The sequence below is a fragment of the Mauremys reevesii genome, linkage group 4 (genome assembly GCF_016161935.1).
Source record: "Mauremys reevesii isolate NIE-2019 linkage group 4, ASM1616193v1, whole genome shotgun sequence".
Taxonomy (NCBI): domain Eukaryota; kingdom Metazoa; phylum Chordata; order Testudines; family Geoemydidae; genus Mauremys; species Mauremys reevesii.
Window position 1 is genome coordinate 68,770,154 of NC_052626.1, and position 17,301 is coordinate 68,787,454.

Genomic DNA, 17,301 nt, shown 5'->3' on the forward strand with positions numbered 1-17,301 from the left:
AGCACCTGAATATTGCCTAATGGAATAAGCCAAATCACTAATTTAGCCGGGGCGTCTATGCCCATCCACTAGTTTGTTTTTTGTATACATTTCAACTGTAGCATTTTCTCTCATTTTTCCACATCCAGTAAAATGCAGCTAACAGGACTTTTTTTTCCATAATAATTTAAAAGTCAGAAACTACCTAACCAACAAGTAGCTGACACTGCTTCTTATGGCCAAAAACATAAAGTCCATAGAAAATCTATTGGTTCCATTTTTATTCTGCTATATCCCATGCATGCCCCCATCATAAAGGGGATTGTGTATCGTACAGGAAGTATCAGTCTTTGAGACCAGTCTGGGATGTGGGTGGGCTCTCTCACTTTAAGTGTGGTATTGGGTTATTGTTCAATTGGTTTTGACATGGCCGTTGGCCAAGGCGATTGTGGCGGTGGGGTCCCCTGGCTCAGCATTTTCATCAAATCGCAAGCGCAAGGTGTTCCTGATAACCAGCTGCTCCATGATGAACGCAGCACAGAACCATGGGATGGCATACTCTAGGGTGATTAGGCCCATGAAGTCAAAATCAAACTGTGAATAGTCCCAAGGGCAGGCGTTAAACTGGCGCAGGATGAAGCCAGTTGTGAACTCCCAAAGGTATGTCCAGAGGGTGTAAATTAGGCATCGCACTAAAATGTTACACTTGTCTTTCAGATACAGGTACATCTTCTCCACGATGAGTATGGAGGTGCCATAGATGAAGAGCGCCCAGACACTGGTGACACCTGGGAACTTCCAGTTAAAGTTGACCACAAACTCCCAGGCAGCCGTAAACATCACCTCACAGAAATAGCCATGAATGGCATAGAGGTACCACCGTGAGAAGGCAGTCAGGGGTTCTGCAGCAGCCATCCTTCCACACAGTCCCCAGCTGGAACTCTGAAAGGAACAAAGACATGCAGAAAATCAATAAGGACATCACTGGGTCTCATCTCATTGGGAGGAATACGAGTACATTAACAACATCGACAAGAGAAAAGTCAAGAAATGAGACATATCCCTTTTGATGACGGGATTAACCAGAGATGAAAAAAACTTTAGGTGGTTTCATTCTTCCTAGCATTAATCTTAGTGCTGATGAAAGCTGACAGATTGGTGATTAAGAGGCTGGCTATCAGTCAGCAGCAGTGCAGGTTTCCTGCACAATGCGCTACCAGGAGGACTTGGATTGCGCTGGTACTCAGTGGTAATGAGGGAGATGAAGGGTAGCGTGACTACAAATCAGCTTACTGGAAACAAGTAATACTATGAAGAATGCTGGAGGAAAAAGTCCTATAGTTCTGAAAGAAGTAGCACTGACCCCCACTTTGCTGAATCCCAGGCAATATAGGACAGATGAGGCAAGTAAAGTATTGAAATAATCTTAGACCCTCATGGTGCCCTCCATGGTTCATGCCCCCAGAAATCTCAGTTTAGCAACAGGGATTTGAGGGTGTCCTTTTAACTGGCTAGCGAGAAAAACAAAGAGGAGTGTTCTCAGCTGTTACACCTGCCCCTGTCCAACTGAACCGTTGCTGTACATTAAGGAACTGGCAGACATAAGATATCTGGGATTGAGGGAAGCATTTGATATAATACAGAATTGCCTGATTTACAGTCAAAAGGCACAAGAGATCTATTGAAATACGTTCAAGTTTGGCTTCTGGAAGCATAAAGGGTGAGAATAAAAAGGAAAGCTGCAGGTAGAGATATAGTTAGTGATGCTGAGAGGGGGTTTGGAACAAGGACCCTGTGTCTGTATACTGGAGTGTAAGTTACAGGAAGAGACATGAGGGTGGAGAAAAAGGTTTTAAAATGGAATAACTTCTTCATCACCCTAAACAAGTTCAACCCTCCCCCTCCCAAACAATTACTATTACATCCTTCAAATATCTGTAGAGATTTATCATGTCTTAAATTATCACTGCTTAGCCAAGCTATACACTATGGAAAGGCAACCTATGGCACGGGTGCCGAAGGCAACACACAAGCTGATTTTCAGTGGCACTCACACTGCCCGGGTCCTGGCCACCAGCCCGAGGGCCTCTGCATTTTAAATTTAATTTTAAATGAAGCTTCTTAAACATTTTAAAAACCTTATTTACTTTACACACAACAATAGTTTAGTTCTATATTATAGACTTATAGAAAGAGACCTTCTAAAACCGTTAAAATGTATTACTGGCACGCGAAACCTTAAATTAGAGTGAATAAATGAAGACTCGGCACAGCACTTCTGAAAGGTTGCCAACCCCTGCTATACACATTGTCCCAAGTTCATCCTGGTGTAACTCCATTGACCTGAGTAGAGTTACACCAGAAACGAATCTGACCAATTCACTTTTTTTTAAATCTATTCTTAAAAATCAGTTTCTCCAGTCCCTTGTTCAGATGCTGCTTTCTAACTTTTCCTCAGGCGCCCTCTGGACAGCTTTATGGTACAATATACCCAGAACTGACTGCAGAATGTCAGGTGTGGTCTTACCAATGCCATAGAGAGAGAGTGTAAAACCTCCCTGCTCTGTAACATGATGCCTCTCTCTATACAATATGAAATTGCACTGGAGGTGAGGTACTGGCAGGAGGTGAGTGAGAGAAGGATTTGTTTGGGAGAGAAGGAAGACTTCCAAAGGAGAAAAGGCATCCAAATAATGGACAGAGTGAAGAGGGCAGAGGGAGGAGATTTACCTAAAAATGGCATAAAGAGAAGGAAAATTATTGTGGGGAGAGGAGGTTAATCTGCTATTTGTTTCTGAGAAAGGAGAAAGATTGGGGTAGTATTGAACATAGGGAAGACAAATGAGTGCCCATGGCCCACTCACTCTTATATGAGAGCCATTAAGATGACCAACCAGCGCCCACTGTCATGATGTTTTTTATGAAGTGCGCACCTGTCCCACTAGGTAATGAACTGAGACCCACTGTCACAGGGTGACTGGCTCCTTTATGAGGTAATGGGTCCAGCCTCACCTATGACTCATTCAACCCTCCTCCTCAGGTGGGAAAAATTAGTGTAGCCACATAACAGGTAGGTCATATGCTTAAAAGTCAGTTCAGACCTAGAGATAAGAGAGAAGCCCCCAGAAAGCTAAAAGGAGGAGAACAGGCAGACAGCTCAGAAAGGAGACTGCCTGTCTGCCAAGCAGAGCCCCAGAAGGGCTGTGGGCCCCCCTGAACCAAAGGAGAGAAGAGGTGCTTTGTGACGTAGAGCTGGAAACTGGCTCTAATCACAGTATAGGCCAGCCCCCAGCAGGGGGCCATGGGACTCCTCAGTCATGGAGAAAAACCCCTGCTTTAATCACAGCACAAGCCAAAGAAGCGTGGCTGTGGGTCTCCTGATTTACTTGGAACTGGGTGGACCAAGTGCCAATAAGAATTAATAAATGATACCAACTAGAGGGATCTTACTTTAAGTATTCTGGCATGGGAACGAATTACTGCAAGAAGCCAGAGGGAGCTGAGGACAGGATACCTGCAAAGCCATACCGTACCTCCCACTAACCCATTTTACATAGGCCGCTGACCAGCCTTCAGGTGCTGCAGACTTTGGGTCAATATCAAACTGGTTGACCTACAAGTGAAAGACTACAAAGTCATTAGAAAATTCTCTGAGCCATTCAGACCCTAACCTAAGGTCTATGGCAAATGCTGGCCCAAATGGATCATCCCAGTTCTTCATCTGCACAGCAGCTAAGAGTGACTGGATGGGGGCATGTTGTCATGTTGTCTTTGGCAAAGGCAAAGGGCGGATGGTGAAGGCAATGGCAAGCCATGGAGCAAAGCAAGCAAAACCAAAAGAAAGAAGAAGAGATACTCACTGTGGGCAGCTGTCATAAAATTAAAATTCCTTTTTAAAAACCCCTTTTCTTCCTGGGCTGGGGCTAACATACATGGTGTTTAGCCCCCTTTCTTGTTGTGTTGACTGACTTACTGCTGCATTTCTATTTTGTTTTTTTTTATCTTCTTCAAAGTCTCTGCTGCACTGCAGAGTTAAGTTTATGATTATGAAATTAAAACAAGCTAAACCACAAAAAAAAAATGATTTAATCAACCAAGAAACTCTGAGGATTAGAGGGCAATAGGGTTGTTGCCTGAGACGTGTGTAGGTGTAACATCTCCACTGAGAGCTTCAGTGCAGTGCATGTCACTAATGTTCCTGAGGGTGATATGGGGAACTGCCAGCAGTTATTCAATGTGCAGTTACTTGGTTCCTTCTCAGCACAGCTGAGAGACCTGGGCCAATGAGTTTTCATATCATTCCTCCATTTTCACAGGATTTCAAGAGAAAACTGATATATATACCTACTAGTTAGAGTTAGGAGTAGGAGATGGGGTGAGGGGAGGCCAGGACAGTGTCTGAGGAAGGACAGGAGTTATGAGAAGGATCAGAGGAACTATTCCTATCCAGGGAAAACAAGGCACAGGGAGCTATCACTGTCTGGAGTGGAGAGGGGAAGACACAGTCCAGGGCTGAGGTTCTTTTAAATAATTTCCATAAGCCTTTCTAACTTCCTCCCCACTCCGTAGGAGCTGTGTTTGCATTCTGTTGGTTGAGAACTCTTACAGCCCCAATGCTTTCTGCAAACTCAGGTCTTTCTTTCTAGTAAGTTCAGAAATGTCTTTTCAAAATGTTCTGGGGCCTTACAAAATAAAACAGCAAGAGAAGCACTGAAAGATGCAGTAAGCACCTTCTCTCAAAGTCACAACTGCTTCTGTTCAAGTCCTGTTGCCGTATGCCTGCCCACTGGTGACCAAACACGCAGGGAGATGTGTCCATCTAGCAGCGCCCCCTTCTGGTGGCCAGCTTTGCTGTGCAGGTGCATCTGGTGTTCAGTCCAGACTAAAACTGCACTCCTTCCAGGGCACTGCCAGCATTCCCAGAGCTGGGTTGTGGTGCTCTCAGAGGAAAGCCATTCTTTACTGATAATATACACTCCATATTTATTAGATAATTATCCATCCCAGGGACTAACCCAAGGCCAAGTCAACGTTCTCTCTTCTCTTCTCACACAATGGGAGACTGGGGCCAGAAACTGAACACAGGCCTCCTGCAGGCCATACTTTGCACTAGCAACTAGTTCACCAGAGAGACCATAACTGGTCTTTTTTGAGCCTTGTGACAATCACTAATGAAAACTCAACTGCCCACAATTATCAGCTGTGCTGGGAATGAACCAGGTAACCATGCACTTATCAACTGACAGCAGTGTCAGCCACACCACTGTACATAACTCCCAGCGAATTCTGTGGTGACATTATCCCTATATATATGCCTCAAGTGACAACCCCATCAATTCCTAACCAGAGTTGTTTGAAAGTCAGAATGCCCCTTTCTGTGAGAAATTCCAACATTTTTAGAGAAAAAAAGTCACTGTTTCAAAATGAAAAGTAGCAACTTCAAAATTTCCTGCAGAAGGGCAATTCTGAAATTTTTTTTTGAAATAACCAGAATGTTTCATTTAGAAAATTTCTAATCAAAATATCTTCTTGGAAGCCAAAGCTCTGAAGCTCTCAGCTTGGCCCTGGCTCCCAGACGACTTGCTGTGCAGCCATAGGGCCTGGATGCCCAAGCGTCCCAACTCCAGGGCAGTCCACCACTGAGGCTACTAAGGATGGCAAGAATCCATGCGAGATTTGAAACCTGCCTATGTTCTGAGGAAGATCTGAGGCAATTCACATGTTCCCAGAGAACATTTCAACAGCAGTGAATCAGCATTTTCCCACGGGAAAATGACCCATTGAAAAATTTCCAACCAGCTCTACATCTAACCCCTGAGGTTCCTTGCTGATTAAAAGATTCCGAAACAAGGCCTGCATTTCTCTTTTGCTGGATTTTGGTAATGCCTAATGGCCCCAAATGAAATCAGACCCTATCCTGCTAGGCACTGTGCAAATGTATAGGAAGCTGCAGCGCTTACCCTTAAGTGCTTACATTCTATTGTATACAAGATGCAACATGTGAGTAACAAACAGAAAGGAAGTGTGAGGGGGAGATGCAAGAAACAATAAGATTACATAGTTACACAGATTAGCAATTGCACAACACAATGGTTCTAAATCAGCTAAGTGTTTATGAAATCCATCTAATCCCCAAGCACCACACCACCTAGCCTTCATTGCTTGGCTGATTTCTTGTAAATATCACAGCAGAAGTGGCTCTGGAGGAGGGACAGGAAGGAGGCGAGATTAGGGGCCTTACAGATTCATTCAAAGACAGCATTTTATGTGCAAGGGGCATCCTGAAAGAAAGCATGGAGCCATTTGTTGAAGCAGCAGACTAAATGATCACCATGATTCTGGCCCTAAAAATCTATGAAATGGAGGCTAGATGTGATAAGAAACAAGAACGAATGAGCAGGGAGGAGCAGATTTGTGAAGGGTCTTAAAGGCAAAAAGAAGCTTGAATGTGATGACAGGATTTCTAATGGAATGACTGTGATAGTAATCAAAAAGCTCTTAAGAGTTGATAGCTGTTCTATCACCGGTGGGAAATGAGGTGGAGTATATCTGTGCAATTCCCAGCAAGACAGGTGTCCACTTCCCAAAAGCCAATCCTGCAGATGGCACATTGCTGATTGTTCACAGCAGAAAGTGAATGGGGCACAGAGACTGCACTCCTCTCCAACCCCTGGCGGTCATCCCTTCAGGTCCCCCTGGCAGAGGGCAGCATAGGCAAAGCTTGTTCGGCTACTGCTCATGCTGCACTTTAAATATAAAAAAATAAAACTTTATTTATTTAGGAAGTTCTTACAATGTTTAGAAATCTTTGCCATATAAATATCAGAACCAAATAATCATTACAACAGTGAGCTTTTGTTTAAAGAGATATTATACAGGACTACAGTCATCATTAGCTCTTCCTATTTAACAGGGTGTTGCCAAATTACAGAGTCAGCATCATTAAAACCCCAAAGTTGTTCCTAGTGATTTTATTAAATGGAGTGAAATCTCCGATTACACATAGACATACTAGGTCTGCTGAATATCAAATGTTAACATTTAAAAAAACAGACAAGTGGAGTTTTGTTTTTGCAAGTGAATGCACTGTGTCTGAATATTGAATAAAAGATAACCAAATATCTAATTATCTAGCTGTCCTCTATTTTGCTGGGTATATAATTGGTGTGTTAATTTTAACCACAACCTCCCTCACTTTTTTATTTAAACCATTCCTCCATAGTTGGGCTATTTTTCTTTTTCCAATGAAAGGTTACCAATAGCTGAGCATGTGCTAGAAGATGAGAGATGAATTCTTTTTCTCTTTGTGCCTGACCATTTCCAATAAGGAGCCCAAGGTGGATTACCAACGGATCATTTGGTAATAAAGATCTAACAATTTATGGTATTTTGTTACAGACTGCATCCCAATACTCTCTAATGACTGGACGTAGCCACCATATATGCATTAAAATCTTCTTTTTCACCACAATTTCTTCACCATTTAATCTCTCTATTTTAACCTGACTAGTGTGAGGTGCCATTGGCATAGTATCTTAAAGACATTTTCTTTTATTGTGCTACCTACTGATGTTGCTGGTCCTCTTTTCCAGATGAAACCCCATTCCTCTGGAGTAATTTGTCTAGTCACATCCTGTTCACAGGATGTCACATATGGGCACTTTTTTGTTAGGAAAGCTGCCTGCAAAGATTGATATAAATTAGTTCTAGAGACAAGGTGGGTGAGGTAATATATTTCATTGGACCAACTTCTGTTGGTGAGAGAGAGAAGCTTTCAAGCCACACAGAGCTCTTCCTCAGGTATGGGAAATGTACTCAGAATGTATGTCTACAGTGCAATTAAAAACCTGCAGCTGGCCCATGCCAGCTGACAGTGCTTGGGCAAAGGGGCTGTTTAATTGCAGTGTAGACGTTTGAGCTTGGGCTGCATCTTGAGCCATTTCACAGGGTCCTAGAGCCCAGGCTCCAGCCCAAGCATGTACACAGCAATTAAATAGCCCGTTAGTGTGATCCAGAGTTAGCTAGCACAGGCCAGTCCTGGGTTTTTAATTGCAGTGTAGAGATACACAGAGTGTCACAGCTAAATACAAGGTGGAACAGACTGTTTAGCATAAGAAGTTAACACATATTTCAAGGGACCGTTCAAGGTGAAGTGGCCCATTCATGGGGTAGGGGGAGAGAAGAAGGAAAAAAGGCAGCTTGGGATGGGGGTTGTTAGTGGGCTATAGATTGTTATAATAAGAATTAATTATATATTTTTTTTGTTTCCTAATTGACCAGATGCCATCATTGCTATTAAAGTTAACTCTCAGTATGAGATGGTTTTCTAGAAAGTTGAGTGGAAAAACCAGAGGACTTCAATTATTCAAGGCTGTGAAACTGGCACCTTTCTCCAGCACTAGATTCACTTTACATTTCAAACGTTTAAAGTGAAAGAACAGGAGTACTTGTGGCACCTTAGAGACTAACAAATGTATTTGAGCATAAAGCTTTCATGGGCTACAGCCCACTTCTTCAGATGCATAGGTGCCTTCAAACTTAGCATGAAAATACAGCAATGGCCAACGTGTTAAGTGCCTCCTTTTGTTTCATGCAGTGTTGTAGTCTTGTTGGTCCCAGGATAAGAGAGACAAGGTGGGTGAGGTAATATCTTTTATTGAACCAACTTCTGTTGGTGAAAGAGAGAAGCTTTCAAGCTACACAGAGCTCTTCTTTAGGTTGTTTTGCTTCAGTTTTCACCAGAAAGGTTAGCAGTCATCGGACAACTAACACAGGAAACATCAGTGTAAATGGTGTAGGATCTCGGGCTAAAATAGAGAAAGAACAAGTTAAGAATTACTTAGGACAGTGCTTCTCAAAGTGGTGGTCCGCGGACCGGTGCCAGTTCACAGCGAGTTTCCTCATAAGAGCGTCAAATAGGATAATAATATGGCACCGGTCCCTGGCACATTGGGGGAAAAAATTGCCAGTCCCCCACATCAGATAGCTTGAGAAGCACTGACTTAGGAGACATCTACCCTTAAAATGCTACAGTGGCTCAGCTGCACCCCTGCAACTAGGCCGCTGTAGCGCTTCAGCGTAGACCAGGCTGGACAAGTTAGATGTCAAGTTGGCATGGCCTCACAAAATACATCCTAGAATACTTAAGGCACTGGCTGAAGAGCTCTCGGAGCCATTAGTGATTATCTTTGAGAACTCATGGAGGATGGGAGAGATCCCAGAGGACTGGAAAAGCGCAGACAGAGTACCTAGCTATAAAAAGAGGAATAAGGACAACCCAGGGAATTATAGACCAGACAGCTTAATTTTGGTACCCAGAAAGATAATGGGGCAAACAATCAATTTGTAAGTGGCTAGAAGATAATAAAGTAATAAGTAATAGTCAACATGGATTTGTTCTTGTCAAATCAACCTAACCTCCTTTGACAGGATAAGCCTTACAAACTTTGTGGTCCAGGGGTGGGGAGGAACCAGTAGCTGTGATATACACCTCTACCCCGATATAACACGGTCCTCAGGAGCCAAAAAATCTCACCGCCTTATAGGTGAGACCGTGTTATATCGGGTTTGGTCCGGTACGGCGTACCGGCAAGAGCTGCTATGCTGTGCCGGACCAGACCGGCTTCCCCAGTGGTGATTTAAAGGGCCCGGTGCTCCAGCTGCCAGAGCTCCGGCAGGAATATAAAGGGCCTGGGGCTCCCTGCAGCGACTGGAGCCTCTGGCCCTTTAAATCACCGCCTGAGCCCAGCTGCCAGAGCCCTGGCAGGGATTTAAAGGGCCTGGTGCTCCAGCCGCTATGGGGAGCCCCGGGCCCTTTAAATCACCTCTGGAGCTCTGGCAGCTGGGCTCGGGCAGTGATTTAAAGGGCCCGGGGCTCTACACTGCTTTACCACATTATATCCGAATTCGTGTTATATCAGGTCGCGTTCTATTGGGGTAGAGGTGTATATCAACTTTAGTAAGGTTTTTGATACTGTCTCACTTGACATCATTAGCAAACCAGGGAAATATAGCCTAGACAAACTTACAATAAGGTGGGTGCACAACTGGTTGAAAAACCATACTCAGAGAGTAATCATCAATGATTCACAGGAATCTGTCCTGGGTCTGGTTCTATTCAATATCTTCATAAATGATTTGCATTACAGCATAGTAGGTACACCTATACATTTTGCAGATGACACTAAGTTGTGAGGGTTTGCAAGGGCTTTGGAAGACAGGATTAGAATTCAAAATTATCTTGATCAACTGGAGAAATGGTCTAAAATAAATAGGATGAAATTCAATATGGCCAAATGCAAAGTACTACACTTAGGGCAGGTCTACACTTAAAATGCTTCAGTGGCACAGCTGTACTGATGCAGCTGCGCCAGTGTAGTGCTTCAGTGAAGATGCTACTACACTGACGGGAGAGCTTCTTGTGTCAGCATAGTTAATCCACCTCCAAGAGAGGCAGTAGCTTTGTGGACAAGAGAATCTCTACCGTCAGCATAGCACTGTCTACACCAGGGGTTAGGCTGGTAAAACTGTGTCGCTCAGGGGGTGAGGTGGGGTTTCATACCCTTAAGCGACGTAGTTATAGCAATGGATGTTTATAGTTGTCTTGGGTCTACCCTCACTTGAAACTGGGGGGTTTCAAGGTGAGGACCCGCATGCCACCATGTCAAAGGTCTCACCCCCACTTGGAACTGTTGGGCTCCAATGTGGGGACCTGACTTGGTTTCCCTCTAAACTAAAATCCTAGTTTAGATCTAGTAAGCTGCCACCACTCAATCAGGAAATGTGAATTGAGACACAGTCCTTCCCCAAAATCCTAGGGGATTCCAAGAGCCCCAAATCCATGGAGTTCTTACACCCAGGAGAAACAAACCATTCCCCCTGCTTCCTCCCCCCTCCCTTTTCCTAGGAGAGAGATACCTGATTCAAAACTGCTTGAATCAAACCCAGGAGGAACTGTCTCTTCCCCCCTCACCTTCCCCTGAATTTCCACAGAAGAAGGAATTAACCAAGTCCAAAGAAAAGAAAAGAATTTATTAAGAGAACAAAAAGAAAATACAGAATCTCTATGAGCCCAAGCTGGACACTCATAGGGTCTAAGCTTATCAATCTCTGGAGAGAATCCCCTCTCCCCCTTTCTTTCTCAGTGAAAGCAAAGTAACAGCAAACAGGAATAAAGGATTTCCTTTAGCAAACACACAATTGCAAATATAGAAATCAAATCATAAGACTAATTCGCCTTTCTAATTAATACTCACTATTAATTAGTAGAAACTACTCCAGGAGAACTTGGAGACATGACTGGTCTCTTTTAGATTCAAAAGAGTTCTTGAGACAAAACAAAGAAAACACAGACAAAGGCTTCCCTCCACAGAGATTTGAAATTATCTCGTCTCTGATTGGTCCTTTGGTCAGGTGGTCACCAGGTACTGCATGTTAACCCTTTACAGGTAAAACAGACTTTAACCCTTAACTATCTGTTTATGACAATAGTGTAGACCTGGCCTTAGGAAGGAACGATCAATTGCACAAATACAAAATGGGAAACGACTGCCTAGGAAGGAGCACTGCAGAAAAGGATCTGGGCATTATAGTGGATCACAAACTAAATATGAGAATGTAACACTATTGCAAAAAAACAGTTAATATTCTGGGATGTATTAGCAGGAGTGTTGTAAGCAAGATAGGAGAAGTAATTCTTCCACTCTACTTAGCACTGATAAAGCCACAGCAGGAGTATTGTGTCCAGTTCCAAGCACCACACTTTGGGAAAGATGTGGACAAATTGGACAAAGTCCAGACAAGAGCAACAAAAATGATTAAAGGTCTAGAAAACATGACTTATGAGAAAAGATTGAAAAATTGGATAGTCTGGAGAAGAGAAGACCGAGGAGGGACATAATAGTCTTCAAGTATGAAAAAGGTTGTTATAAACAGGGTGATAAATTGTTCTCCTTAATTGCTGAGGACAGGACAAGAAGCAATGGGCTTTCATTGCCGCAAGGGAGATTTAGGTTAGACATTAGGAAAACCTTCCTAACTGTCAGGATAGTTAAGCAATAGGACAAATTACCTAGGGATGTTGTGCAATCTCCATTATTGGAGGTTTTTAAGAACAGGTTGGACAAACACCTGTCATTCATGGTCTCGATAATACTTGGTCTTGCCTCGTTGCAGGGGACTGGACTAGATGACCCATCGAGGACTCTTCCAGGCCTACATTTCTATGATTCTATGTTTTGTCTGAACAGGGTTAACAGCATGTGCTACCATTTTCCTTCTAGGAGCTTCCTTCCCAATCTGCTGATGGAATTAGAGAGAGAAAAGGGCTAAGTATTGAAATTACACATCATCCTCCCCCACTGTGTACCTGGGAACAGACCGTACCGAACTCTCTTCCTTGCCTGGCAAGGCTTCTGTGGTTAATCATAGAATTTGCTGACAGGACAGAAGCCAAGAACTTCTATCTGCAGTTGACAAGGGCACTTTCAAAGCAAATGCCTGGCAGTCTGTGTTTAAAGGACTGTGTTACCATACAGAAACCTGGTTTCAGGATCAGAGCTAGATTTTCTGGCCCAGGACTGCAAGAAGAGGGATACTGTTATGGCACTGAGGTGAAGGCTTCAAATGCCAGTTTGCCAACTGGGATTTGACTATCAGCCATTCCTGTGATCTGGGGAGAAGATATGGAGAGAGAGGCTGATGCTGTGGGCCAGGCAGATAAAATGAGGTGGGGGGGGAAGAATAATCACACTGAATCAACAACCCACTCTCCAAATCCTCCCTATCAGGAACCAACTCTCTACTCAAACTTGTTTGACTTTGCTAGAGGAATATGCCCAAATTCCAGGGGGAAGATAGCATCTTTATGCCTCACATATGACTAGAGAGATGCTTCCAGAAGTTAGAAGTGGGAGCGAGCTAATTCTTCCCCTCCTCTCCCATTGTAAGTAATAACCTTTTCTTCTACCAGTGTATCTTGCCTCCTCCCAACCAATATTTTCACCACACATGCCAATACTCCAGTGCAGTCTAACAACCCTGGGATGTGGTCCTTTACATAGGGCAAGCTATATGCAGAGATCATGCAGTCCTAGTCACTTTCCCTTTTCAAGACCCCCCTGCACATCTGAGAACGAGAACTATGATGCTGACATTCTAGTCTGATGCTGGACACTATCCATTGCCCAAGCTGCACCCAGGCTAGCAGTAGTGAAGTGGTGATGTGGGACCCACAGAGCATGGCAGATTTGCCACACAAGCGCTTTGCGGAACATGCTAGTGTGTGTTGTGTGCATGGGTGATCAAAAATGTAGAACACATTCTGCTTGCTTGTCAAAACTCTCCTACCTAGAAGCTCTCATGCTGTGGTGGATCAAGGCCAAATCAACTGATCTGTGCCCTGTCTTCCAAAGGCTCTCCCAGATCTTACACATCATCCCTGCACACCTATAGAGGCTGGCAAGCCTACTTTGGATGCTTTTCAGGGTAACATACCTACTTCTGAGTTGCCAATATTAAAAAAAAATGGTTTTCATGGGACATTTCTTCAAATTAATTAGTGGGGGACTGGAGGCTGAGAGTTCCCCCAGATGGGGTGTATGTGTGTAGGCTCAGGTGAACTTTAACAAGGCTGAAGTTGGTTCTTTATTCACAGTTCCCAGTTCCTTATTCAAAGATTTCTTTTTAAATCAATCACCACTAAGTTTAAACTTTTAAGGACATTCACCAAAAGAAGTGAGAATAAATTTTATAATAATATATATTAATGTTTTTAAGAATATACTTTAAGATACAAGCAAGACCCCAAACCTACATTGTGTAATTGCCTCTTAATGTCTGTCTCTTTCCCATTCCAAGGCCCACACCTTCCCAATCACTTCTGGTGTCTTGTCCAGTACATCCTGTAGCTGGTGGCAGCAGCTGATCCCTGCCAATCTCTCAAATCTGTCCCTGAGAGAATATGAATACAATAAAAAAAGAATGATGACCAAAGAAGATTACATGAATCCAATTACCAGCTAAGCCATAGGAGTTGAGTCCTTGGGGGTTTTAACAGTAATACTTCTCCATTCATGCTGCCCAGAAGCCAGCCCCAGCCCAGTTCCCTGGGTGATTGCTCACGGAGTAAAGGGAGAACCTGTAGACATCATCATTAATGTAGTCATTTTACTGACTTTAACCATGGAGAATGGCAGTAAAAAGAGTATAAAGCTTGCACTTTCCCATTACCCTCATCCAGGGGCCATAAAATGTAGGGCAGAGAATGAAAACTGCAACTAAGCCTGGCAGATGGCAACACTAACATGGGAGCCATGAAGACAGAGGCTCTATGTTTACAATAGGATGAGGGATGCTTGCTACTGTACCAATAACTGTACTGTATGGCATATGTACTGTATGCATGCACACACTCACATCCCATGCACATGTCTGTAGGCACCCAAGCACTCTCATACCTGCATCCTACATTTATATATGGCACCAGCAGGCATGCACCCACATTGACATGTGCACCAAATGTGTTGACAGGCATGAATAGAACCACAAACATATGTACTTATTTATGTCTGCACATCCATGTGCATCTACACATGCAAATGCACATCCCTGGGTCTATGTGCACACACATGTAATCTGTCATACACATGCACAGCCCACATACATTCTTAGACCAAGTTTTTGTATCTGTACAGAGACTAATAGAATGGGGGTTTGATTCTAATCTTCTAATTGCCACTATCATTAAATAATGCATGAGTGCCTGTCCACGCAATCCAGCAGCTTATGAAGAATTGTTGGGACAGACTGACTCCATGGCTGAGACTGGCATTTCATTCATAGCCAGCCAGGCTACTCTGGAGACGAATTGCAGGCATAGTATTAGCAGCAAAGTTTTAAATCCTTCGGCCACATGTGGGGGGTTATCAGGAGCAACCCTGTGCTACTCAAAGCAAAGTGCTGCTGAGTGAGAGGTTGGCTCCTGCCAGCACTTCACTCTGGTCCCCAGAGGCTTCTTAATCACTAACGAATGGCCTGGTCAAGTGGGAATATTTTTGAGGGTCCATGACTGTCACTCACTGACAGAAGGGTGGGGGACAGCCAGTGTAACAACAGCCACAGGAGTCAGTGGATACTGATCCATGTTATGTGACAAGTGTATTAACCTTTGTATCTCTCACCCGGGTCAGGTGAGGGGGGAGGAAATAAAGTTCACTCGCTTATCAGCACTCCTGCATACTACCCTACTATTGCATGGTCTCTGTAAGAAGAGTGGGGACACTGAAGAACACTGCTTGTATCTCTATGCAAGGAGGATGCCTAATTTCAGGACCTTCTTTTAGTCCTGAAAGTGCCAGACTCACATGAAAGACCCATAAAAAAAAACTGATAAATCCCATCCACCTTGGGATCCTAATGTACACAAGATCGGAATTACAGACCCATAAAATATAATTCACAGCTCTCCCTAACTACAGATGTGACTTTACCAAGAAGCATTCGTCCCAAAGCCTGTGGTAGTCTCTGCTATGAACTGGATTCCAAAAGGCATGTCATGTCACTGTTTTCATTGCTTTAGATAACTTCTTGTGTTTAACAGGTTATGCTGTGGCACTTTATTTCTCAACCAGTAGATTCTGTTTATATCACTGGTTGGCCATTCAAAGCTTGCCTACCTCCAGGTGCTCATGGCGGGCAGGCCCAGTGTAATTCCCAGGAGAGAAAATTAACAGCACAGCAATGAACAAAGAGTCTAAGGCCTGGCCTACACAGGTGGAGGCATGGAGGGTATCTGTAGCTACATGCCACAGCGAAAAGCAGGCTGTGTCCACACTGCGGTGTGTAGCTACATGTGGTAGTGAAAGGCTCTGGCAGTGAGACACTGCCCTGCTAAAAGTAGCAGGGGAGGCACTGCTTGGGCACGTAGAGAGCCACATAGGGCACATACCCTCTGGTTCTGGTGTGTTCGCTTAAGCAGTGTCTCCTCACCTACACTGCTACTTATAGCCATGCCGGGGGGCACACAGCGCATACGCTGCACACTGCTGGAAATGTAGAAAAAGCCTAAGAGGGATAATGTTAGCTAAGGACCTACTTCTGCTCTCCCTGGGCCAAAGCCTCAGCTGCAGCTGAGCAGCACTCAGCAGAGCTGAAAGGGGGGTGTACAAAGGCATTTGCCCCACTCCGATGCTGGGGCTCAGTGGTCTCTGGACTGACTCCTATCATACAATAAACCAGTATGCCTGGCAGCGGAAGGGAGCATTGCTAGGCTTTCCTCGTACTCCTCCAGTCTCTGGCTGCCAGAAAGGTCCCTCGGGGACAGGGCTGTTCTAATTAATACCAGATGCTATTCTTCCTGCTCAAGTGGTCAGGAGCAGGAGGTCGGGACCAGGAGCTGCTATCGTGGCTTAATGCCACCCATGGATCCCCCTACACCAGGGGAATCTTCCAGCAGCTGTCCAAGCCAGCGTTAGGGCTATTTTGTGTCACTGGCGCTGAGCACTCAGACCTCCCCGTTGGAGAAGAGGGTGCTCAGTACTTCTGAAAATCAGGCCCCTCGTCTGTTAAGAAGGGCACCCAAATGTTGTTGCAATCAGAACCAGTAGCCACTTTTGAAAGTTTGAGCCTAAATATTGTATTAGCGGATGGCAGCAAGGGGAGCAACCAGCAGAGCACTACGTGCATCACGGCTCATTGGTTTGTTTTTGCAAAGTGATGAGTGAATCCTGGAGCTGACAGCCTCCAGCCACCTAAGGAAGCACTGCAGTCCCCATCACCTTTTGCATTGTCGCTGCAGCCAGCAGACCTCAAGGGAGGACTGAGGACACCATCAAGATCAGGGCACTGTCACCTCTCTTATGTGATTTCCTAAAGCCATTTGGAAATCCACACAGTTCTTTTTAACTGTGTGTTTTTTTTCTGAACATATTCCCCAATCTTCTTTCCAAAAAGAAAATCAGTTCCACCAGCTCATCCTTCATGAGCAACCCTACAATAACCGAATATGAGAAAGCCAGTGCTCAGGAGCAACCCTACAATAATAAACCAAAATGTTCAGCCCAGCTCTTCTGAGCAAACTGTGATAATCAAAACCAGCATCAATGTGCAATGGAGGAAAGCCACATTTGGCAGTGAAAACACGTATCAGTTTTAGGAAGGGTACTCTGGAGGAAATAGGGTCTTATGGCTAAGGCATAAAATTAGGAGCATCTAAATTTCTACTTCTGCTAGTGTGACCTCGTGCAAGTCACTTAAATTGTCTCTGCCTGTTTCCTAACGAATGTGGATAACAAGACTTCCCTCCCTCTCAGGAGTCCTATGCAG

At 44.2% G+C, this 17,301-nt stretch overlaps 1 protein-coding gene across 17 annotated transcripts in view; it reads right to left on the minus strand.

The window, feature by feature from the left end:
- Positions 1-245: 245 nt before the first annotated feature.
- Positions 246-17,301, minus strand: part of TMEM229B (transmembrane protein 229B) — a 54,607-nt gene continuing 37,551 nt past the window's right edge. For 6 of the 17 annotated variants that reach the window (XM_039536257.1, XM_039536255.1, XM_039536254.1 and 3 more), the window contains 2 exons: positions 13,793-13,929; positions 246-921 (listed from right to left, as the gene is read on the minus strand). In XM_039536257.1, coding sequence (XP_039392191.1) covers positions 391-894 — 504 coding nt within the window. In that variant the 5' untranslated portion in view covers positions 895-921; positions 13,793-13,929 and the 3' untranslated portion in view covers positions 246-390. Of the gene's footprint in view, positions 922-2,506; positions 2,793-2,843; positions 2,986-7,546; positions 7,702-8,123; positions 8,787-12,049; positions 12,280-13,792; positions 13,930-17,301 lie in introns of those variants that run through there. The other 11 variants (XM_039536259.1, XM_039536256.1, XM_039536250.1 and 8 more) reach the window with 8 other exon arrangements.